Source organism: Corythoichthys intestinalis, chromosome 10 (genome assembly GCF_030265065.1).
Source record: "Corythoichthys intestinalis isolate RoL2023-P3 chromosome 10, ASM3026506v1, whole genome shotgun sequence".
Taxonomy (NCBI): Eukaryota; Metazoa; Chordata; class Actinopteri; order Syngnathiformes; family Syngnathidae; genus Corythoichthys; species Corythoichthys intestinalis.
The window spans coordinates 25,559,815-25,587,033 of NC_080404.1; the positions used below are offsets into that span (position 1 = coordinate 25,559,815).

A 27,219-nucleotide genomic window follows, 5' to 3' on the forward strand; every position below is an offset into this window, starting at 1 on the left:
TGAAGCGGTTGTCGACGCCAGGTACTGATTGAACGACTCTTTATATGAAAAGAATGTATGTGATTTGTATGTTGAGACATTAACATGACAATAAAAGTTTTTTTTGTCTGTGTTAACGTGGGAGTTTACAGTGTTTAATTGGGTTACGCTCATCATGGAAAATGTTTTGTGTTTGCTGGGCACATGGTGAGATGGTTATATATGTATGTATATATATATATATATATATATAAGGCGGAAAACACTCAAGTGACATGAAGTTTCGGTCTGAGACCCCCAATTTGGCCAAATTTCAAAATTGACCGAAATGCCTCTGTAATACATCATTGGAAAGCTTAAAATCTCAATTTTCTGGGGAAAGAAAATTTTTGACCAGGAGGGCATTTAAAAAAATTTTTTAAAAATTTTAAACAGCAAAACCCTATCGGGAGGTGAGAGCACGCAGGAGCAGAATTACAGATGCCATGACTTTAACGAGATATTATCGCGTACTTACCTTGTTTCGATCCAAAAACTCAATTTAGCATGTATCACTGAGTGTCAGGACACAGCTGTAAATGGCCACAGCTGGATTTTTCGGGGGATTTTATGGGTGAAACATGGTAATATAACAAGGGTCGCGATGCAGAAATCGCAGACATCAAGGAGTGGTCAAGACTTTCTTTTTCATATAGTTACCCTTTTAAACATTTTTTCCCCCATTTTTTTCTTTGTCTGGATCAATTATCTAACATTTCTGAGAAAATGCAACAGTAACAAAAAAAAATACAATTAAGTGATAGTTATGAGGTAGATATCCGTGACTTTTTTACAGACACCCTTTTTTCATTGTGACGAAATTTGTTTAAAAGTTTAAAATATGCGAGTGAATAATTTTTGAATAATAAAGTAGTTTTTTTGTAATTTTTTTTTTTTTTTTAAACGAAATATTGGACATCAATTCATGGTTCAAAGCTAAAAATGACAGACATTTTGAATAATAAATATAATTGATTACCTTTGTTTTATGGCCGGTTAAAACAGAAGCGGTTGCGCGACATCTGTAAATAGGGGTTTTAGGGGTAAAACGGACAAATTAAAAATAGTTTGGGGGTTTAATGCGCCACGAATCTGCTATGGCAGCATATAGACATATTGTTCTATCAAACACAACAGTTGTTTTGGCTCAAAATACAGCAGTTTCTTTTAAAGAGGACTGCAAGAGCTGAAACTGCTTTTTCAGTCTTGTCTGTGTTTTCTGCCATATGTATGTATGTATGTATATATATATATATATATATATATATATATATATATATATATATATTAGGGCTGTCAAAATTATCGCGTTAACGCGCGGTAATTAATTTTTAAAATTAATCACGTTAAAATATTTGACTCAATTAATGCACATGTCCCGCTCAGACAGTATTCTGCCTTTTGGTAAGTTTTACAGCAAGGTTTTTTGTGCTGTCTAACAGCGAACTCTTGTTGTCGCTTTGCGACATGGTCTATTGCTTTCTTGCCAGTTCAATATGGCTGCACGACGTCTCGGCCTGACGCCTACGTTGTAATGTTGTGCTTATATGATCCTTGGACAAGATTTGTCCGTAAGTATGGTTGTTGTAAAGAATGTAAGTATTAGGTTAGTAAGCGAAATGTTATATTTTTTGTATGAGACGATTTTTGTTTATGTTTAGTGACCCTGTATAGCGTGCTAAGCTAACGTTGTTGCTAATGCAATGCTTGTGTACTTTTTTTTGTAGTTTCACTACGGTCTAAAGAGGACAGTGGTTTGAGGCCATTTTATTAATAAATCAGATGAAAAAGGAAGAAGTCTGATTATTAAGGCGCCGTTCACTAGCTGTCTAGCTTTGGAAAAAGTAGACGCTTCAGAGTGAGGACAGCATAGACAGATTTAAATGACAGTAGAGTATTTCACTCTACTGCCCACTACAGTCCTTATGTACCCTATGTTGAATGTATATATCCATCTTGTGTCTTATCTTTCCATTCCAACAAATTATTTTACAGAATATATATATAATTTACAGAAAAATATGGCATATTTTATAGATGGTTTGAATTGCGATTAATTACGATTAATTAATTTTTAAGCTGTAATTAACTCAAACATTTTAATCGTTTGACAGCCCTAATATATATATATATATATATACAGTGGGGAGAACAAGTATTTGATACACTGTCAATGGGAAAACCCATTGGCAGTGTATCAAATACTTGTTCTCTCCACTGTATACATACATATATATATAATGTATGTATGTATATACTGTATATACAGTGCAAATGTAACCGCTATAATACTTCCATTTTTTTGTTTTGTATTTGCCTTGTGTTTACCCCATTAACTACGATAGGTGTCCAATTCATTTAAACTGGGAGGAATGGCTGTGAATGCACATCTTTCAGTGCCATTGACAGCACTAGATGTCCAATCCATTTTGACTGGGAGGCTCTTCGGTATTTTTGACAGTCACATTTGTTTGCCTCCTTGAAGACCTTCAATTTTAAACCTTTTCCACATTTCGACACTCTTGCACGTCTCTTCCTTGTTCTCACATGTCCTCTGAGCCTCCTCACTTTACAGCTGGTGCTGCAAGCATTCAGGCGTGGATGAGGATGGGCTTGTCCAAGGTCGCTCGTTAACGCCACAGACAAAATATTGGCTGACCACAGCCATGTTCTCATATTTCTGCGGTGGGGCTTATTTTCATGCTTTCATTTTTGCGCATTAAAGAAACATTTGTAGTGAAACTAAATAGTTCTACAGCAACTTTCTCCACTGGGGAAGTTCAGAATCTCACCAGCCGGGGGAGCTCTCACGGTCTAATGAATCAAACATGGATAGATTGATCAAAACAGATACTTTTGGCAATTTCAATTTGTTATGACAAACGGTACTCACGGGGGAAAAGTCCATATATTATAAAAAATAATATAAAATAAACGTATAATTGACCAAAAATATTTTGCGAATTGATGCGAATGTAGTTTTATTCCCATATACTGTATCTACAAGTATACATATATTTTCCATCCCACAAAAAAAAAAAAAAATTAAATGAGAAAAACTTCTCAGCATTTCGATCTAAAATTTGGAAATTTAAATACATTTAAAGTCTTTATTTTGAAAGGCTATATTCAGCCCCCCGACCCTCACATAATTTGTAAAAAAAAAAAAAAAAAATGGTTTCAGCATAATGTGTGTCTCACATACTGTGGAGGAAATTAATAATTGATTCCCCACTGAATTAGAAAGTTTTCATATTAAGAAATGAAAGAATGGTCTCTGATTTTTATGGCAGCTTTTTAGCAGTGATAGAATATTCTAAAAGAAGTAAATTACACAATATTAGAAAATGGGTTCAATTAAGTTAATAAATATTTGACCCCCTGGCAAAATATGATTCCATACTGTACTGAGTGGCAAAACCCATGATGGAGAGCACAGTCAGGCATATCTTGGAGTTGCTTACTAAGTTGGCACATATTAATCCTGAAGGTGGATGCTGGCGTCTGGAGACTAAGCTAATCTTTCTATATATTTTCCATAGGATTAAGGTTTAGGAGGCTGACTACTAGGTCATTCCATTACCTTGATGTGTTCTAGAGACACTGTAGATTATTTTTAAAATTAGATTTAAAAATGTGTAAACATTTTTTGTATAGTATTCTGGACATTCCCCAAAATATTTTGAACTGTCTCCCGTTTTTTCCAAATAAATATTAGAAACTGTCAAACATTTCAATCTAAATATTACATTGTAAAATGTTGGAAATGTTCCAATATTTAAAATTTGTTTATGAGTTATACTGTTCTGGATAATATGCAATCCTCAAGAATATAATGCATTTCAGTTATTTTAATTTTTTAAAAATTGTATTCTTAAATACATTTCCCCCCCTGCTCTTATAATTCCTATTATGAACCTTCTGATGTTTTATTTGTTATATTGTTGCTTTATGATCTTTTTTCTTCCCATAAGAATATGGTGTATTGTGAAAGATTATGTTGTGATATTTGATCTAGTTCTAAATTAGCATGAGCCTTCCAACATGCCATTTTTATAAATGATGCGCTCAGCAGAAATGTTCCAAAAAACATTGTAATTGATTTTAAACCCCCCCCCCCAAAAAAAAAAGGAAGAATAAGTAGTAGTAGTAGTAAATAGTTTATTATTTGTAACATGACTTTTAAGATATAAAAAGCTAATGATGGCAATATTGAGGTGTTGGCAAGTGTTTGTGGTTCATACCCCCCACCTGCCCTCATACTAAACGCTTCAGTTACAGATGCTATTTCAGTCACTGTTTCAGTGTTTCTTTGCCAATAAATCAGCTGTAGATGATATTTGCCCATCACCCATTGTATTGAATAGATGTATGTAGATTAATGACATTTGTGTATTACATTTTAAATATACCATTATTTTTATGACTTGTTTGTTGTAATACTCAAGTGGCTCCACACCGGAGACAAATTATATGTGTGCTTCTCACATATTTGACCAATAAAGATAATTCTGATCAATGAATCAAATGGGACTCGAGCTTGACCCCTGAGTTGCCCCTTACAGGTGCCAGGGAGCCACGAGGCTTGAATAAATGCATCACAGTTAGAGGGGATTTTGTGTTTTGGAGTCTTGTGACACAGGTGGCAGAGTCCACCTACCTGCCAGGTCGTACCACCATGATTCAGGCCCTCCGGAGCGAACTCTTTTTGGGATAGATGGGGTGCCTTCTGTTCTTGCTGCAGTCATGCCTCACCACCGTGCCCCTGTTCATTTGTTTTGAACTATTATGATGTAAACACCGGAAAGCGGATTCATCACACTTTAGGTGTTTAGTTAATGAAAACCCCTGGCGTGAAAAGACAATCTGTAAAGGGGAGGATAAGGATTGAGTTTAATGAAAGCACCACGTAATTAAATGAGCCACTGGCCAAAACATTAGGCACAAGGGCACAGTCATTCCCCTCCCCTAGTACTTGTTTTCATATTTGGTAACGTTGGTCTAAATAGTTAAAACTATGTGATCTCTACAAGAACGATAATGGAACATAATACAACAAAAAGGCTATTATAAAAATCTATTGTTTTATGAATAACACACCACTTATGTTTTTTACAGAATTACTGAGATATAAATTAAGTAGGGGTATACTGATCACAATTTTCTGGCTAATCACCAATGTTTAAAAAGAGTGAGCAGCTGATCATGATTTTTTTTTTTTTTTTTTTTTTAAATAAACAACAGCAACGACACCTTTAATATTCCAATCAATTTTTTTTTATTGTAGACAAGGGCGTCACTAGGTTTTAAGAACAGCGTGGGGCTGGCCCCCAGAAGTTACACAGGATGTACTGTAAGTGACCGTAGCGTACTAACACAAAACTTCGCAAACCGCTAACTAATAATTCATATATATATTTAATCATAGAGGCTAATGCCATGACTTTCACTCACAACACAGTAATAGTTTGTTCCCAAATATTTGTAAATTGCAGATTACATTTTGGCCACATATGTAACAAAAATGGCTGTAATTTCAAACCCTGAAAAATACTACTTACTTGAATTTAATTAATATCTCGGTCACACCAATTTGCCTTATACACACGCATACATGCACACAAACATATATCCAAACATTATACATACATACATACATACATACAGTACAGACAACAAGTTTGGACACACCCCATGCAATGCAACGCAAATGATGGTCCCAACCCCATTGAAAAAGCAATAAATTCCACAAATTAACCCTGAAAAGGCATACATGTGAAGTCAAAAATGATTTTAGGTAACTCCTTGAACCTCATCAAGAGAATGGCAAGAGTGCCAAAAAGTAATCGGAGCAAAGGGTGGCTACTTTGAAGATACTGGAAGATTATACGTTTTTAGTTATTTCACCTTTTTTTGCTAAGTACATAATTCCACACATGTTCATTCATAGTTTCATTACCTTCAGTGAGAATCTACAATGTAAAAAGTTATGCAAAAAAAGAAAACGCATGAATGAGAAGGTTTGTCTAAACCTTTGCCCTGTACTGTATATGTGTGTGTAGAGGGGGTGTATGTATATGCTGCTTATAATCGTCTTGACTTTCTCCACTTTTTAATCATTACTCTCCGACTTACTTTTTAAGTAGAAGTCTCTCCCATGTCACCCTCTTTGCTCCTCTGCTTTGACTCCAATAAAGGTGGTGGAGTGAATATTATTAGTGTATTATTATGACTATGCAATGATGATAATCATACGTGAATGAATGTTCCTGGACTCATCTATGCGTAAAGTGGGCAGCACAGCTGATGCTCCAGTAGGAAGTCACCCAAAGATAGTGGAAACACGAGTGCACACTTAACTCTATTAGGACCTTCACAATGCATTTCAGATTAAGTAGCTAGCAGCAGCTAAGTAGCAGCTTTATTTTAGAGATTGGATGCAACTTTTGACCACAAAACAACAAAGGTAAAACATGCGCAGAGGCCAACTGCGGAAAAAAATGTCACAAGGGAAATGCGGGCTGCATTTTCAGAGATGTGGGCATTCTCTATATGAACAAGGGGAATGGAGTGGCTAACGACGCACTGAAGGGGCTCTCTACCTTACTCTATGAAGTAAGGGGAAACTAACAGATTTATGATCATATTTAACTTAATAACAGGTTATATATGATTATTGATTTAAACTAATATTCTGGCAACTTCATAGTGAATAGGTCAGCATTTTTTATGATTTTTAATTTAAAAAAAAAAATATATATATATATATATATATATATATAAAACGACACCAAATTATTTAGGGGGGCTTAAAAATATTTTAGGGGAGCTAAAGCCACCCCGGCCTAACAACGTCACTGATTGAGGATCATTGAAAATTACCGGTGAAATAAAGTTTAAACTGCACATACAGTCGTCATAATGATAATTCTATAGTTAAAAACTTTCCAAATGACTAATTTTAACAATGCATTTGTAAAAAGCTGTAAAGATTTTGTAAGTTTTTCTCACCAATAGCGGTTAAAAAATTTCATTGTTCATTAAAATAAGCATTTTTATAAAAATACATATTCATCAAATAAAGTGTTCATTAAAAAAACTCAAATTCTTTATAATTAGACACATTTAAAATAATGGTTTGGAAATGTTAATAAAAAATAAATTTCAATGGAAAAAATACTCCTTTATATCAAATACATCAATACTAAAAAAACAAGCTTGAATCATTTTAGCCTTTCGAAAAAAGTAAAAGCACAATAAAACATACATTTAATTGTATTGATTGATTGATTATTTAGCCTTAAATTCATTGTGAATAAAACTAAAAATAAATGTTAAAAAATATGAGTCCAAGCCACAATGTATTTTTGTTGAATTATCGTTTAATTCATTATCAGATTAATTCAAATTTTATAAATTGAATAAAAGCATACATGAACTGAAAAAAATACGATCTTCATTGAAAACAGTATGATTAAATATTACAAAAAGGGAAAAACAAGCATCATACATTTCGTTGAAAAGACATAGAATACATTAAAAAAGTACAATCAAATAATCTCGTAATTAGTTATAAATTATAGCAATTCAAAACTTGTTTTGTTATAGTTATTTGCATAGAACACAAGCATCTGTAAATAATAAACCGATCCAATCACGGATGACAAAATAAGCATTTTTTTTTTTTTGTCAATTAAAAAATGATATATTTTATTCACGGGCGTAAAAGCATCGGATCTTTATTTTAATAATAATAATAATACATTTTATTTATAACGCACTTTACATTTGAAAACAAATCTCAAAGTGCACATTTCCATGTAAAACAACAAAAATAAAAAGACTAAGAATAAAAGAGTAAAAGCAAAAACACAGATAAAATCAGAATCAGATAAAATAAGATATTTTGATATATGTATGTATGTATGTATATATATATATATATATATATATATATATATATATATATATATATATATATATATACAGTGCTGCTCAAAAGTTTGTGAACCCCACAGCGATGGTCAGATTTTTTGTAAAAAAAAAACTAAAATAACCTTATTAAATGTTAAGTTATACCCAAATCCACAATACTGACATTCCAAATAATGGACTGAAACAAAAGAAATAGTTATATTGTCATTCTTTATTTAACAAAAGTGGTTGATTTAAGAAAAACTCAGATATCATGTGTGCAAAAGTATGTGAACCCCTTCAGTTAATAGGATATTGCGCCTCCTTTTGCAGAGATTACCTCAACCAAACGGTTTCTGTAGTGACTAATCAGCCTCTCACAACTACTTTGGGGGATTTTTGCCCATTCTTCCTTGCAGAACGCAGTCAGTTGAGAGAGGTTTGATGGGCGTCTGGCATGAACTGCTCGCTTCAGGTCCCGCCACAGCATTTCGATGGGATTTAGGTCAGGACTTTGACTGGGCCAGTCCAGAACACGAATCTTCTTCTTTTTCAGCCATTCCTTGGTTGTATTGCTGGAATGCTTTGGATCATTATCATGTTGCATGATCCACCTTCTGCCAAGCTTTAACTTCAAAACAGATGGCGTCAGGTTATGTTCTAGGATTTGACAATATTCCTCAGAATTCATGATTCCCTGGACTATGTGGAGTTGTCCAGGTCCTGAGGATGAAAAGCAAGCCCAGATCTTGACATTCCCACCTCCATGCTTCACTGTTGGGAGAAGGTTCTTTTGGTGGTATGTAGTGTTGACTTTTCGCCAGACATGGCGGTTTTGGTTGTGACCAAACAGTTCAATTTTGCACCTACATCAGTTGATGAAAACTCTTTTTAATTTAGTCTCGACAACACAACTGTTAAAAAAACAAAAAAAAAACTACTGAATTGATTGATTAGGAAATCAGGTTGAAATAATAGAAAATTCCAAAATGTTGAGGGGGTTCACAAACTTTTGAGCAGCACTGTATATGGCGGAAAACACTCAGGTGACTTGAAGTTCCGCTCTGGGACCCCCAATTTGGCCAAATTTCAAAATTGTCCTATATGCATGTGTGATACATCATTGGAAAGCTTAAAATCTCAATTTTCTGGGGGAAGAAAAATTTTGGACAGGAGGGCATTTAAAAAACAAAAACAAAAAAAGTTTTTTAAACAGCAAAGCCCTAAATGGAGGTGAGCGCACGCGAGAGCAGAATTACAGACGCCATGACTTTAACGAGATACTATCACGTACTTCCCTTGTTTCGATCCAAAAACTCCATGTCGCATGTATCACTGAGTGTCAAGACACAGCTGTGATTGGCCCCAGCTGGATTTTTTGGGGGATTTTATGGGGGAAACATGGTAATATAACAAGGGTCGCGATGCAGAAATCGCAGACATCAAGGAGTGGTTAAGATTTTCTTTTTCGTATATTTACCCTTTTAAATATTTTTAAAAAATTTTTCTTTGTTTGGATCGATTATTTATCATCTAACATCGGGGAAAATGTGACAGTAACAAAAAAAACAAAAAAAAATTTAGCGATAGTTATGAGGTAGATAGCCGTGACTTTTTTAGACGCCATTTTTTTCTATTGTGACGTCATTTGTTTAAAAGTTTGAAATATGCGCGTGAATGATTTTTTTAAACAAACTTACCTTGTTTTCACGGCTGGGTTGAAACAAAAACGGTTGTCTTTAAATGGGGGTTTCCTGGGTAAAACGGGCAAATTTAAAAATAGTTCAGGGTCTTCATGCGCCATGAATCTGCTATGGCAGCATATAGACCAAACCCACGTGACGTCACAACTCCGCTCTCCTGAATGGTACCGCCCAATTGTCCGTCAAAACATAGTGTTAACCTGTTACGGCTACGTACATTCCTCCTATTTACAACGTGTTTTTCTGCTCCTTAACATTAATAATCAAAATGGTGAAGGCGTGTGTGGCTGTTAGTTGCACTAACAGAGAAGATGGAAGGAGAGACTTGAAGTTTTACCGTATTCCGAGGGATCCAAAGAGGAGAGCGAAATGGACGGCTGCAATTCGACGTGAAAACTGGGCACCAAAAAATCACCACAGACTATGTAGTAGTCATTTTATATCCGGTAAGATGCATTTAAGATATACTTAGAGGGTTTTGGGCTGACAAATAACCACAATTAAGATCATTGCTAGGCTAATTGCCGACAACATACACGTATGTATGTAGTGAGAGTGCTATCGCTAAACCATATAAACATTAAAAGCCTTAACTCCATTGACAAACGACATGAAATACATTAGACTTGACAGTGGATGTTAGCAATAACAAAAGATTTTGAATTGAAAATTTCGTAACTCACCTTTCCAAGCACAAGATAGATTCCTACCGAATTTTCGTGGACGAGGACCTGTTTCACCCAACCAGCAACGAAGTATTTATAAGCCTCCAAGCTCTTGAAGTTTTTCAAATTTTCGTGAGAATAGGCTGATTTTGTGTGGACAAGATAATTGTAAATATCAGCGTAGCAGATGTCAGGCAGACAGGGCGAAGACATTGGGTCGAAAAACATCGATTTAGGCATCAAATATGGATCTGGCGACTGTATAGAACGAAGCTTTTCCACATAACGCCTTTTATGCAACACATCCAGTGAGTTTACGGCATCAGAAAGCACCGGGTCTTCCATGAAATGCATTTTAAATTCCTCGATCAATTGAAACCAATGCTAATACAGAGACAAAATGACGGACAAGTGGGCGGAACCATACAGCGAGCACGTGGTTTTGTGACGTCGGTGGGTAGGGTCTATAGGCATATTGTTCTATCAAACACAACACTTGTTTTGGCTTAAAATGCAGCAGTTTCTTTTAAAGAGGAGTGCAAGAGCAGAAACTACTTTTTCAGTCTTGTCTGTTTTCCGCCATATAGATAGATAGATAATTGATATTATTTTGATATTTTGAGTTTACAAACTGGTCTTCCTCGCCAAATTTCATTTATAGGCTCATTTCAGCACCCCCTTGTGGAGCCTTCTTCCGCGGTCGTGACAGGCGCTCAGCTGGAGACGCACGCACACGCTCCCTCTCTCTCTCTCTCTCTCTCTCTCTCTTCTCTCACATCCAGCCGTCCCCTCGCCTATTGGGTCCACCGAGCCTTCTTGACTCGACTGACGACGGCCGTCGGGGCATGTAGACCTCCGCGGCTCCTTCGGCCACAAACGCCCGCCTGTACCCGACAACCCTTACCAGGTGAAAGTGACGGACATCGAGGGGTGGCAGGAGGAGGAGGAGGAGGAGGCTTGGATGGAAGACGGCTAGAGCGAGGTGTCCCCACCACGGAGCGATCGGTTGATTTATTTTTATGTATTCCACTGTTTTCTGTTTGGAAGCTTGTTCTTTACCAACACGACCTCCAGGACTAAGGTTGCCATCGGCGGCTCCAGGCCGTCGACTTCGTCGTCTACCATGGCGAGCGGTGACTCGCATTTATCTCTTTTTGTTCAAAACTCTTAATTTGGATGTTAAGTGTCACAGCCGTGCTGCTTTTTCTGGCGGTTTTTGTTTTGTTTTGTTTCAACGTCACCGTAAACAACTGACGGAGCTCCAGAAAGAGGTTGAATAAGAGGGAGGATTTTCGAGGTCGCCGTTTCTTGTTGTTCCCCGGGCGTTATGGCTGGTGAGTGGGGCTGGGGACGCCGGCCCAGGCTCTCCAAGGCTCCCCCATGCTAGCCGAGGCGGATGGCACGGTCCCCCATGGCAGCGAAAGCTCTATGAGGACAAGCGATAGCGAGCCTCCTCCGCCCAAAGCCGCCGCCGACTCCTCGATCCTCATCTCCAAGATGCAAGACGTCGTCATTCCCTTCTCGTCCGACGTGCCCTGTGACAATAATGGGCAGCGCATGTGGTGGGCATTCCTCGCCTCCTCCATGGTGACCTTCTTCGGGGGGCTCTTCATCATCTTGCTGTGGAGGACCCTCAAGTACCTGTGGACCGTGTGCTGCCACTGCAACGTTAAAAGCAAGGTAAGGAGCTGTCATGTTCACGTGTAGGAAGGCCTTACCTTCCTGGTAAAGCATGCAGGTTTGAATCTATACCTGCTTTCGTGATTTGCTCTGCCTCAAAATTGTCTACTGAGCTGCGTGTGGTGTTCGTGTAGTCTAGTTCAGACCGTTTAAAGTAGATGTGCAACAATTAATCGATTAATGGACAACGAATCGATTCGCAAATTAATCGACAACTATTTACATAACCAATTAATCGTTTAGGTTAGGACCTTCTTCACCTTAAATTTGTCTAAATTCTTGAAATTATAACATCTCAGTTGTAAATACAATCAGATTTCTTCATTATATTTTTGTTAAAGTAGGACATGAACAGAAATCTGCTTTTACTTTGGAAAACAACAATTCACATTTTTGCCAATTTTCAGACATCTTACTAGGCTAAACGAGCTTCTTAATAAATTGGTTGCCAACGAATTTGATGATCGATGCAGTTGTCGACTACAATTAAGTCAGGAAGCTTTAACAAAATATTATTTTTGAAGGAAATAGCCATCCATTTTGTCTTTATTGTTAAGACATGCCTAAAACAACTTCAAGGTAAATTGTGAAGGTAAATGAAAAAAGTGACGTTTATCCGATTAATCGTTGAATTAATCGTCCGATTGATCGATTATGAAAATAATCATTAAGTGAAGCCCTAGTTTAAAGTCTACCGCTCTCTTCATGTCACCCTGAGCTAGATCAGGATGTTAATGGGATTCATGGATGATTTTACAAATAATGGAAAGACTACTATATTGGACAAGAAGACAATATTTACCTAGTATTTAACAAAGTATGCCACAATTCGACGCAATTCAAGGGCCTTCAATTGATTTAATGCGATATGTACACATTTAACACAATCAGTTACATTTGACCTAAAGCAATAAAAACAATTTTTAATATCAATGTAAAATACCGATTGGACGTTTTTGACAGTTTTGTTGCTGAAAGCTTTCGGCCTATCCAAAAGATGACAATGTTAATGTTTTGCATCTTGACCGATATAGTTTCGATTGTTCTTAACGACATATCCATCCAGATTGAGGAATAGTTACTCACCTAATGATATGTCTACAATCTAGATCAGACCTTTTACTTCTCTTGCCTAAAAACCTCATCGACAGAATAGGCTCAATTTTACTCTGTAAATAATGTGTATGCATTGATATAATTTTTTTCCCAATAGTATAAATCTAGTATAAATATGAATCTACAATCATTTTTGGACAAGTTTTCAGAAAATGATCATGAGATTATGGTGCCCACTATAAGTCCCCGTGCCCTAAATTGAACACCACTTTGCTTTACAACCATCCTCACTTGCTCCCAGCTGTCTGTTCCATCAGTGCACTTTGCGTATTTGTGGGTTGCTTTTGTTTGAATCATGGTTCTGACTCACATGTATGGGTAGGTGTGGGGCGTGGGGCAAACAGTCCTCCCTACTCTTCCCTCACTGCAACACATTTTATTTCATAATAGCTGCTGCTAGGAGTGACTTTGATATTTGAGATGTAAATAAACAACTCTTCCCGGTCTGTCTTAGGTGAAAGCAGAAGGGTGATTTAAAGAGTGTCTATGATGGATGGATGGATGGATGGATGGCTGTGTCAGCGAGGGAGGGAAGGTTGATCTGCTTTGACCTTGATGTGTTGTGCCGTGTCCAGTTGATATGAAAGTGTGATGTACTGTATATCCCCTTGCTACAAAGCTGCCATGCTGTTTAGCCTGTTTTTGTTTGCTGGGAAACATCCACAGGTGTATGCTAACTGTACTATTTGGAAACGTATCATGTTTCAATTTGCATAAAGCTTAATACTCCACAAAGGCATTGTAGCTCTAGTGGCTGCTTGTCTTGAGCTTGTTCTAGTCTCATAATGGATTGCGTTTTAAATCCTGTCTCAATCAAACATATGGGACTTTGGATCTTTGCTTTAAGACAGTGGTCTCCAAACCAGTCCTCACGGGCCGCTGTGTGGGTCCTGTTTTTTGTTCCAACCGATCTAGCACAGACAGTTTAACCAATGAGGTTTCTGCTATCACAACAGGACCTGACTGCAATCAACTAATGACACTTGTAAAACACCAGATTGGTGAAAAGGTGCTGTCTCTTTTTGTTAGAATGAAATCCTGCACCCACTGCGGCCATATGTGGAATAGTTTGGAATCGATTATTTTAGTAGTCCATTAATCTATCAACTAGTTGGTTCGAGTAATCGGATTAGGAACATTTAATGCGTTGCAGAATATATTTTTAGGAGATGTAAAATGTTTCTTCAAACTATGCTGGGTTTGACTTCGATTTAAAAATAAATTACCTGAGCTCAGCCTCAAATGGTATGAAATAAATAGATAAATGAGGATCTAAGTACAACAAAAGAACAATTAACAAACTTGCATAGTAAACGTCCGCTAGCTTAAATGCTATAAAATGCTAACATTTTTTTTCAATGTGCTGAACAAATTGTTCAAAATCCTATTCCCACACACACACAAAAAATCAAAATATACCTCTAAACTAAATTATGAATGCATAAAAAAATAATAGCTCAAACAAAAACTTACAACCTTATGTTGGTCTTAACAGCAAGCAGCTGGATTCAGCCATGTTACATGAGTTATGTCATATTCACTATTGCCACTAGAGGGCAGTGTGTCCACCCAATCAAACAAAATGTAAAGACTTTCAAAACAAACCATAACAACGCCACTCTAATTAAACAAATACTCGAAGTAGCAAATTTTGTTTCGAAGCTTTTTTTCTCATCGAATTACTTGAGTTAATCGATTAATCGTTGCAGCACTAGTTTGGAGACCTCTGCTTTAAGACCATATTCAAATTCCATCACCACAGATTTCAATACAATCAGTTAATTTTAATTTACAGGCTTCTCCCCAATGTTTTGTAAGCCTGGCCGACCGCTTTCTCTGCTTTTCAATGTTTTGGTATTTACTTGATCTCAGTACCGTGAAGTCTTGACTTTGTATCGACACTCTAATGTTTTGCATTAGCTTGGTCTGACCCCCAAATTCCATATAGTCCCTGTCTGCTCTGCTACGTTGCGGACCGCCTGCATGCTGGCTGCATTGCCCAATGCCTACTGCATACGTCACCCATCCGGTCCGTACACCTGCGGACTCTAGACGCGCATGCATATTTTAGTTTGACGGACCAGAGAGGACGGGCTCAAGCGGATCCGGATCAGGGATGAATGGATAATGTGGACCATCTCGTATTGATTAAAATACAATTGTATTTGTTGCGTCGTTCGGAACAGAGTGGACATGGACTATATGGAATTTGGGGGTGAGTCTTGACTTGGTCTCTTCTTTTGGTCTTGGAATGGTCACAATTCCTCAAAGTCGAGGTTTTCATGTTGGATATTTGATATTTTAGCCTCTACTTTTCCTCGTCCTTTTCTTGGCCCAGACTTTCTCTTGGTTCCTTAAAACCAAATAAAAGAAGTAAAATAATTCAAATAATGCGTAATAATTCACTGAGAAATTAAGGAAACTGTCAATATATATGTATATATCAGAGGTTGTGCTAGACTTTTTCTTTGTCTGTCATTTTGACTGACAGTGTCATAAAAATCCGGTCATAATCTATTTTTACCCGTCACTTACATTTTTAAAATGATAATAATGACATATTCAATAGTATTTAGTTTTCATTCATTTTTAATTAATATTCTGTCCGAACAAGCTTAACAAGAGGCAAACAGACAGCGGAGTGCACCAATCAGTGACGGGCAGACGTGCCGTTAGCAAAGCGACGAGGGCAGGCCGAGGGACTTGCGCGCGGAAGTAAACATACGAGGAGAACGGAGTTTATTCAACATGGCTAGTGCGAGACAGACTGTTGTCAATGACTCGTGTCGATGTGTTTTAGCTCATTTAAAACTGAATTTACCGCGGATTGGAACATATTCTCGGCTCTCCCGTTTGCCATCCGTGTTGTTATAGAGACGACTTTCGGCGCGCAAGAGCGATGTTGCTCGTGAAGAACACGTCATGCAAATAAACAAATCTGATTTGTCGATTGATTTTGTACCTACTCGAGAGGCGGTGTCCCAGACTTTTCTCTCAGTGTTTGAAAAATACAGGGAGAACAGTCTGGCCGTGCAAGGCAAACACTCAGTTGCCTTGACATTTTTCCGAGTAAGGCCAACGACGTCATGCATCAAGAGAGACAATAGCTAATTAATATGCTTACTCGCCACCCTGTGGTCTGGGGTGTGAATTGCAACCTGTCAAAATGACAGATGGACTTCAGTTTTTTCCGTCACCGTTTTAAAAAACCGGTCAACGACGGAAAATATTCGCTTAACGCGATCCCTGGTATATATATATATATATATACCCACCATCCAATGTCAACAACAGCAACAACAACAAAAAAAAGAATTCTAAATGTCCAGCAAATGAGTGATTTCATTTTCCATCTATTGCTTCACATTTCCTCAAAGTTTGCTGCAAATATGTTATCAGTTTTCATGTAATGCTAATAGCAAAATGATCTGAAAACCTAATTAACCCTGTGTGACATGGATAATAGCCATCCCACACACACACTCATCAAACAAAATTCATGCTCCCTTTATCTTTATTGCCTCAAAAAATGTGTAAACACGAGTCGCGTGATCTATCAGACAAAATTAGACTCTTTGAATTAATAATGGTCTCCCATTCAGACAGCTTTAATTTCTAGTAATGATTTAGACAATGTTGCTTTGCTTTTATCGCCTATTACTTCATTGCCTAAGATACTGTATGGCTCCTAACCATCCGTTATACATTGTGCCATCTCTCAAGCATACAGATGAAAACAAAGAGTATAATTAAAAATCTTTCTTGCAACTGCTGGTGGGGATCTGCTCGTGTCCTCTTGCTAAAGAAGAAACCATGTCAGAGCTCCCTCTCTTTTTATTCTGGATGGCTGCGTCATACTGTTGGGTGACTTTGGTAGGCTTGACACTTGGCTGCAGAGGGAAGAGGCTCGTTAGGAGTATTAGAGAGGTGGAAACAGGATCCGTGTTCAGCTGACTGGAGCGGCCGTCTAAGTCCGCAAGTGTCAAGAACAGGATGCGTCTTCGTTTGGCTGGGGATTGGAAGACTCACTTTGGGACGATGTGAAAATACAAGAGGAAGGAGGAAGTGAAGTCAGTGCGAAATGAGCCTGCCGCCATTGACACGCAGCTGTGTCCTAATTCTTGGAAACGATTGTGCTCTCTGTCAGGGCTTAAAGGGGATAATTGTAGAGGGTGATCAGTGGATGCGGCAAAGGAAATGTCAAGTGTCTTCCTGAAAAACACAAGCTAGCATACTGACTGTGTCCAAATTCAGGACGCTTACTATGGTGATGAAGGGTGGCTAATAGGATCTGTGAGAAGAACCTTTGGATATTGGTGGCCAAGAAAGAACTTAAAACTTTATTCCCTATGAAAAACACAAAAGGAAGCTCATGCTATGGTGTATCCAACATGTTAGCAGATATTCTTATTATTTATTTTAGCACAAATAAATTACTTTTTCTCTTTCCCCAAAATGCACCAAATTTAATTTATCAGGTGAGTTCACCCTAATAAAAATACACATTCAGTAAGGGTCCCACCAAATCTCAAACTTGAAATATTTACCCATATATATAAATAAATCAATATATGGTGGAAAACAAAACAATCAGGTGACTTGAAGTTCCGCTCTTAGACCCCCAATTTGGCCAAATTTCAAAATTGTCCTATATGCATCTGTGATACATTTGGAAAGCTTGAAATCTCAATTTTCTGGGGAAGAAAAATTTTGAACAGGAGGGCATTTTTAAAAAAACAAACTTTTTAAAAATAGCAAAACCCTAACTGGAAGTGAGAGCACGCGAGAGCATAATTACAGATGCCATGATTTTAACGAGATATTATTGCGTACTTACCTCTTTTCGATCCAAAAACTCCATGTGGCATGTATCACCAAGTGTCAAGGCACAGCTGTGAATGGCCACAGCCGGATTTTTGGGGGATTTTATTGGTGAAACATGGAAATATAACAAGGGTCGCGATGCAGAAATCGCAGACATCAAGGAATGGTCGAGATTTTCATTTTCATATATTTACCCTTTTAAACATTTTTTTCCTTCAATTTTTCTTTGTTTGGATCGATTATTTATCAACCAAAAAAATACAATTAAGCGATAGTTATGAGGTAGATATCCGTGACTTTTTTATAGGCGCTAATTTTTTCATTGTGACGTAATTTGTTTAAAAGTTTAAAATATGCGAGTGAATAATTCTTTAAAGTGCCTGTGACACGAAAAAGCATGTTTATTTAATAATACACGCGGTATTTAATGCCCCTGAATGATATGGGCCGCTTGGATGTGTGTGGAAGCGATCGGTATTTTTATTTAGTTTTTTGAATCCCGCGCCATGAAAATGAGTGACTTCCGGCTTCGGTCTTGCATTGAGGAGGAGGACGCTGTGACGTGTACGGTAGAAGACGTCCTCTTCACTCTACAGTGTACTGTTGTGCATGAGGAAGAAGGATTCAGCTGATTTTGTGGATTAATACGTTTATTTTTCGCATCACGCCAGCCAAACGGCTGCAGAAAAATCATTCTGTATGAGGGAGAGGCGTATGCGCCCTTTTGGAGTTTCAAAAGGTTCCCATTCACCATGGATATTTACTGTGGGACCATTGGACTTACGAGGAAGTGAGTAAACATCTTGTTTTGTATTATGTCAAATACGAATACAGCGATTACAAAGTAAACACTACAAACTTTCTTTAAATGAAGGACTACTTACGTTTGATCATTGATAGGCATGTAAAAAGCTCTCCTAATGCTCATTAGCAGCAGCACGTTAGCTGCACAATAACTCCAGCCACCCTCCTCCAGGGAGCAAACTGTAAATTGCTCTCCGCCGGGCGGTTTGCCAATCCGCGATAACAATCGACAACCGGGTCGTCATGTCAAATAATCCAGGATAGTTATGTGTGATTTTCCGCTTCGAAGACTTTGAAACATCACTCGGTTCGGGTTAGCATGTCGGCTAGCTGTCACGCCTTCTGGTTTGTTTACATTCTCCGAAGCCGGGGAAGGGAAATGACATATGTCCGATTTAGGTGTCATAAAATATCATTCGGGAGGTGCGACAGTAAAGGTGAAGTCGACAGTTTTGACCATTATGGAGTAATTTTGCCATGTCGTCCTGAATAAATGCATTTTTATTATTTCATATTCCATTCAGCACAAGACTGTTATTTGTCATGACCATGCCATTTATTTAGCAATTGGGGAAAATACTTGGATAAAAAGAATATCCTGTAAAAATATTGAAGTAAAGAGACAGAAACAATGACATTTTGCCGCTCTCTTCGTCGCGTTTTCCTCGTTGTGAATAGTTCCCCCTCGACAGGCTGACTGGTCCTTCTCAAGCCATTTATATAGCTTTTGGGGAAAATACTTGGATAAAAAGAATATCCTGTAAAAATATTGAAGTAAAGAGACCGAAACAATGACATTTTGCGGCTCTCTTCGTCGCGTTTTCCTCGTTCTGAATAATTACCCCTCAATGGGCTGAATAGTAAAACCGATGGGCCCAGTCTACCGCTGATGTCATCCACCTGTTGGGGACGTTAAAGCCCTATAATGGTAGGCGTGGCTAACCGGCAGATTAAAAAACTAATTTCTCGTCATCTGCGCTTTGCTAAATTGTTGTATATAGTCGAATCGTCTCAAAATATGATTCTAATTCACATAATAATGCCATTTAAGACTTTTTTTCTCGTGTCATATGCTCTTTAAAGCCGTTTTTTTTTTTAAATTAAATATTAGACATTAATTAATGATTCAAAACTAAAAATGACAGACATTTCGATAAAATAAGATTACTTACCTTCTTTTTATGGCTAGGTTAAAAGAAAAGCGGTTGCGCAACATCTGTAAACGGGGATCTCCAGAGTAAAATGGACAAATTAAAAATAGTTCGGGCACTTAATGTGCCATGAATCTGCTATGGCAGCATATAGACATATTGTTCTATCAAACACAATAGTTCTTTTGGCTTAAAATACAGCAGTTTATTTTAAAGAGGGGTGCCTTGTCTGTGTTTTCCGCTGTATACAAACACACACATGCCCATGTCATGAGTACACAAAGCACACTGACACATTTGCAGATAGATCAAAAAGGCTCCTGAGCTTTAATCAGGTCAGGGATATATAGCGTACAACAAACAGACACACAAACAAACATAAAATGACGTAGACCACCCGAACACTTGGCCTTACTTGGTTATAACAGGAAACAAATAGATTTGTTCATAACAGAAAAAGTATACACTAGCCGCACTGGTCAGGACAACCCGATTGAGCAATCAGAGGTCAAGGTGACTTGAACGCAATTTCGTGGAACAAACAAATGACTCTTGTATAACCGCTGAATTTGTGCAGTTAAGCACGTAGACCAACATCATCTTCAGTCATTTAGGTTGATGCAACTGCTTTTAGCTTGAATCACTTCAATGGCGCACCGCAAGCAACACTTTTGCTCATTAATATTCATGACGTTAGCAATTTTTGCTAGGCGGGTCAACCTCCCGTTTGTCCCTAATAGTAAATGCATGGAAATAGTGTACTAACGAGATGTTTATTGAGCTAAACCTACCAATTCTGTCCGAAAATGATGTCCCTGGTGCCAAATTCACTGGTAAAGATGTAGAAGAACATACAAATGTTCAGTTAAAGAGATGGCTTGAGTGTCAAGGGCTGAAGAAGACGGGAAAAAGAGCCGACCTGATCCAGAGGTATCTTTTTTTATTGACACCTTTTTCTTGTGCGCATTGCCTTACGCCACTGACAATGACATTCTCTTGTTTCAACAATCTATCCTTTACCACCATATGCCCTGTCTTTCTTATATATTATATCCTCTGGTTGTCTTCAGTCTCTGACTGTTCTTGAGGGTAATTTACATTGCTATTTTTGTGTAGCGATCGCAAATGCTACTCAGTGACACCCAACGAACACTTTTAATTTTTTAATTAATAACAAATCTTAATTCTATAATTTATTAACCATATTTTTCGGGCTATAAGTCTGTTTTTTTATAGTTTGGCTGTGGGTGCAACTTATGTGTGAAATGATTAACACTTTATTATATGATTTCACATGTTATTTTGGTGTTTTGGAGTGACACTGATGGTTTGGTAAACTTGTTAGCATGTCCTTTATGCTATTGTTATCTGAATAACTTAATAGCTATGTTACGTTAACATGCCGGCCACGTTCGCATTTCAATGTTCATGCATCGTGTAACACTATCATACTGTACACTTACTCAGCATATTGTTCTCCATAGTATTTTAAAAAAAATTGCCTGTCAAGATGACATATCTGTTCTATGTGTTGATTTTATCAAGTAAATTTCCCCCCAAAATGCCACTTATACTCCGGTGCGACTTATATATAATTTTTTTCCTCTTCATTGCTCGTTTTTGGTCTGGTGTGATTTATACTCAGGTGCGACTTAATGTTCGAAAAATACAGTACACTTCCTCCTGACTAAATTTGTTTTTTTTACCAACAGAAAAGGAAACAACAGTGGCAGTCAGATACATTTTAAATTTTTTTCAGGTCATTCATCGTCAGACAGAAGCAGCATGGCAAAACGCCACGCTAAAAAATAAGTAAAAATATCAAAATGGCTTACCTCTTCGTCCTTTGTAGGACCATGGTCCCCAGCAAAATGTTTACTGCATATGAAGGTGAATGGCTTCACCTTGCTGGCGTTAAACTGGTCTTTTGACGTCCACACAAGTTGATCCATTGTTCACATTTTTCCTCTTTTTTGGCTTTGGGAAATGTATGAAGAAAACATCCTTCATATGTCGTAAATCTGGAGTCGTTTCTACAAGTTCCATAGCATCACTGTTTACTCGGCATTTTCTTTTTTGAAAGATTACCGGCAGAAAACAAGCAGTAATAACATAGTTTGTAAGCGAGGGCGTGTCTATGTTGACGCACTTCCTGGTTAAGATGGCGACGTATGGTCTAAAAGTTGTATTCGTGCGGTATGCTATTCCAATACCTGCAACTTTTATTATTTAGATTTTTTTGTCATATCTGTTTTTTTAGTGTGCTTGTTCAGGCTGCCTTTGTCAATTGAGCCCGATCAAGTGTCATGCATACGCACAAATTCACAGTCCGCGATGCGATGTGCAAACTGACCCGCATGCGCAGGAAAATCAAAACAAGTGCTGGCTCAACGTCATTGTAGGATGATCATTATTTTGATTTCCAAAAAGAGGACTCAAATAATAGACATAAATAATCCCTGTTTAATCTTATATTAAAAGTTTAAATGGATTGATAGCATGCATGCCATGTGTGTGCATGACGCACACATATACAGAGAAATCGCCCCGACTCTCGGTCGTGTAAGCAATCTTGAAATATTGCGCATTTGGAGCACAGAGAGAAAACCGAACATTCTATCCTCCTAACATTTTGTCAATTTTTTTATGACTCCTCTTCCCTATAAGCCGCGTTCAAGCTAGGCACTAACGCTAATGCACAGTTGCATCGCTACCGTAGCGCCCTGTATCTCTCGCTCTTAGCTGACGTAGTTGCTGTATGAATTCCAAGTTGGGGGACTTGGTAGTTCAGACCGCAGCCACATTCTGGAAAAATGTGGCCCAGATTTTGTATAGTTGATGTGTGCACAGAGATTTAGCCATTGATTTCTGTAAGTCTTTAGCAGACAATCCAGGGTTCTTTTTTACCTCTCCGAGTATTCTGCGCTGAACTCTTGGCTTCATCTCTGGTGGACGGTCACTCCTTGGGAGGGAAGCAACAATGCCAAACTCTCTCCATTTATAGACAACTTCTCTGACTGTCGAATGATGAACATCCAGACCTTTAGAGATGGTTTTGTATCCTTTCCCAGATTTATACAAATCCTTGTTCGCAGGTCTTCAGACAGCTGTCTTGACTGAGCCATGACGCACATCAGGCAATGCTTCTCATCAAGACAATTTTTACCCGATGTGTGTTTTATAGTGGGCAGAGCAGCTTTAAACCACTCATCAGTGATTGAGCACACACCTGACTTAAATTGTTTGGTAAAAATTGGTTTCAATTGCTCTTTGTTTCCTTAGGCAGAGGGTTCACTTAATTATTTTTTCCCATTCTGCCATTGTTTGCATGCTATGCTCATTAAAATATGAAAACCTATTAATATATTTGGGTGGTTTTAGTTAAAGCAGACACTGTTTTTACATCTGTGTGATTTTGACAAAGATCAAATCACATTATATGGTGATTTTATGCAGAAATGTTAGAAATTCCAAAAGGTCCAGATACTTTTTCATACCACTTTGGATCGGATTTTGAATGGTCCACTTTTATGCGAACTGTTCCATTCAGACTGCCAGTTTAATGCCTGACTCGAGCCGGAAAAACACGAAATAATCGGATTTGTGCATTAAGACCTGCGGTATGAACCTAGCCCTAAAGTTCAAGATAGTTGAAGAGCATGCAGAATGTATTGCGTCTTTTGTCAGCCAGTGTTTATAGTCTTCCATTCACTTTGTTTGCCTCTATCTATTTTACAGTTTTGTTCCTTAACCGATTTCTCAATTTACTTTAACTGGTAGGTTTCCACTGTGGAAACGAATCACTTAAGGGAGCATGCCAATATCTATTTTCTGTCTTGTTGAATGTAAAGCCTGTTTTCTGAGTTGTTGTGCTTCTTCCTCACTGCTGTTTGGTTACCTAATAGTCTAGTTTATCTATTCTGCGTCATGCCACCTCCAGAAGTTCTTACATGATGCCTCTGTTAGAGAGATGCATGTGGGAGGGAGGAGCAAAAAGCTTTTCGTACATTAATGGTTTTATCGTCTGTTTGAGAAGCTGGTGGAAACATGGCACAGAGCAGTGTTATTCTGAGATTCTTTTAAATATACAGTAATTTTTAAATGGGTTTTAACAACCTCTGCCTGAATGCTCTGAACCTCAGTTTCGTAGTCAGAGTACTTGTGTAAATACAACTGTAAATGTATTGACATAATGGCAGTCTACATGTAGCTGATATAATGTTTCACTTAATAGTTGCACTCATGTGAACATTTTACCTCAAAAACCCAATAATCCACTAATTGTTTATTGTCAAACAGCTGGAGATCAACAGGTATCAATGTTCGCCTTGCCTATAAGCCCCAACAGCACAGCTCTGTTACAGTCTGTCCACACACTGGTCTGAAGGTAACTTCAACAATTTTCTCAGACTAATTATGGATAAAAGCCATTAACAGTCCTCAATTTGGCCTGCATACAATTCTGCAAATTGTTTATGTCTCATACCTTGGCCTTAGCATCACATAGACCCAATTTCAATGATGGCACCGGAGCAAATTTGCAGATCCTTCTTTTTATGTGTTTCATGCCCTGGTCACGTCCTGCATTGATTGCTGCACCACTATTTTCACTGACATCCAATAGGTTTTAGGCATTGGCTTCAATCTATCCCAAAAGACCTGAACCAAGGCTTTTGAGCACATCTTCCCATTCCTAATTTAGCTCTATTGGCTAGTGGTTCAGCCAAGGACACGCTTGCTTCCCTATAACTTTGTTCTCAAATTACTGGGTATCGTCTCATCTTCTTTGATGTATTGTTTATTTCTTAGTCACTTGTAAGCTCACATTAAGTTTAATGGTCAATAATGAATGAATATTTTAGTCTGTATGGGAGAACCTGGTCACATGATGTCATAAAATGTATTTGAGCACAAGTTGCATGCATACATTGTACATACTGTACATACAACATGTTTTGTTGAGCAGCAGCTGACGCAGCTACTGTACTAATAAGCACCCTCAACCTCACCCACCCTGGTCTACCCCCAAGGTGCAACACAAGTGTGTTAATGTGCACTTTAGAGCCGACAGCTGTCAGAAATGTACAATTGTTTCTGTCCAAACAGCTCAAGGGGAAGGTTAAAGTTGCAGTGTACCTGCCACCCCGCTTGCATAACTTCTACGCGTGACATTTAGCTTCATCATCTAATCTATTTTACATGGTGATGTGATTGTTTGTGGCATCAAAGGGCTTTCACCTCGCTTTTACAATTGTTTCCTCTTGTGAATGACACAAGAGGTTACAAATCAGAGCAGTTTTCATTGCATTGCATTAGTTTCGTACCTGTTTTGTACCAAATGACATTTGTTGCACTGTTTTGTGAAGCAACATGGGGGAAATCTTTAAAATAATCCTCACTAAGATATCAAAACAGAAAATTTTACATTGTGAAAATTAAGTAAGGTCTTTTCTTCAAGGAAAAGTTGAAGAAAACATGTTTGTTATAAATACAGATCTAACTACAAAACTATGGAGGTAGATTTGTGTATTATTCAAATTAAAAAAAGTTGCTTCAATCAAATAAAAAGTTTTTTCAATCAGAATATATATTTTCAATCGAAGAAAAAGTCACTTCAATCAAAAAAAATTTGCTTGAATGCAAAAATAAATTTAAAACTCAATAAAATGTATTTGAAAACTATTTTTCTTTGATTGAAAAATCTTTTTTTGATTTAAGTCAAGTTTAAAAATTTTTTTTTTAATGTTTTCTTTGACCGAAGCAATCCTTTTTGTGTTTGAGCCATATTATGGGTAGGACATATTTGTGTCTAAATCATTCAATCCCAATAAAAGTTGCTTCAATCAAAAAAACTATTTTTAATCAAAGAAAAAAAATCATTTGCAAAAATATATATTTTTTTGAAATTATATTTTTTTATTTGTAATATATACCGTACCATCGCAGGCACTCCGGTGAGATGCCGACGACACCCCCCCGTACCGGTGCCCTATTTTCGGCTTGGACCCGAGCAGAGTCCGATGGCTGGATGGAGCCTTGGTGGCCATTATTCTTGCTTCATGCTTTTATGCCATTGGCGTAGTCACCTGGCACTCGAACATGTCGGAAGTAGCGTTGAAGTTGGATCTTTGTGTCAAAATGATTCAATCGAAAAAAAGTGCCTTCAAAACTTTTTCCACTTCAAAAAAAAACTGAATCAAAACTTTTTCCACTTAGAAAAAAAGAGTTTAAAACTTTTTGCTTTTCAAAAAAAGCGACACTTCGATAAAATATATATCTATTTCAAAAAAAAAAAAAAAAAAAAAAAAAAAAAATTTTTTTTGCAAATGATTTTCTTTCTTTGATTAAAAAGTTTTTTTGATTGAAGCAACTCTTATTGGGATTGAATGATTTAGACACGAATGTCCTGCCCATAATATGGCTCAAACACAAAAAGGATTGCTTCGATCAAAGAAAACAGTTTCAATGAAAAATGAAGCATTCAAATGGGAATTTCTGAGTCTCAAATATTTTTTCTAGGGTTGTCAAAATTATCGCGTTAACGGGCGTTAATTAATTTTTTAAATTAATCACGTTAAAATATTTGACGCAATTAACGCAGATGCCCCGCTCAGACAGATTTAAATGAAAGTACAGTGAAACGCTCACTTGTTGTGTTTTATGGAGTTTTGCCGCCCTCTGCTGGCGCTTGAGTGCGACTGATTTTATAGGCTTCAGCACCCATGAGCATTGTGTAACTAATTATTGACATCAACAATGGCGGGCTACTAGTTTATTTTTTGATTGAAAATTTTACAAATTTTATTAAAACGAAAACATTAAGCGGGGTTTTAATATAAAATTTCTATAACTTGTACCAACATTTTTCTTTTCAGAACTGCAAATCTTTCTATCCATGGATCGCTTTTACAGAATGTTAATAATGTTAATGCTATCTTGTTGATTTATTGTTATAATAAACAAATACAGTCCTTATGTACCGTATGTTGAATGTATATATCCATCTTGTGTCTTATCTTTCCATTCCAACAATAATTTACAGAAAAATATGTCATATTTTATAGATGGTTTGAATTGCGATTAATTGCGATTAATTACGATTAATTAATTTTTAAGCTGTAATTAACTCAATTAAAATTTTTTATCGTTTTACAGCCCTAATTTTTTCACATTCAAACCTTTTTGTCTACGATTAAATTTTTTAAATTTTTGATTGAAGTGATTTTTCTTTTGAAAATATATATTTTTTTGTTTGAAGCAACTTATTTTTTGATTGGAATAATAATGACACAAATGTCCTAGCCAAAATGTGGTCCAAACGCAAAATTACATTACTTCAATCAA

At 37.2% G+C, this 27,219-nt stretch overlaps 1 protein-coding gene across 30 annotated transcripts in view; it reads left to right on the forward strand.

Annotated features, from left to right (window-relative positions):
• The first annotated feature begins 11,064 nt into the window (after positions 1 to 11,064).
• The window catches only part of kcnma1a (potassium large conductance calcium-activated channel, subfamily M, alpha member 1a), a 302,368-nt gene continuing 286,213 nt past the window's right edge, over positions 11,065 to 27,219 (forward strand). For all 30 annotated transcript variants that reach the window (XM_057848857.1, XM_057848838.1, XM_057848847.1 and 27 more), the window contains exon 1: positions 11,065 to 11,980. In XM_057848857.1, coding sequence (XP_057704840.1) covers positions 11,681 to 11,980 — 300 coding nt within the window. In that variant the 5' untranslated portion in view covers positions 11,065 to 11,680. The remainder of the gene's footprint in view (positions 11,981 to 27,219) is intronic.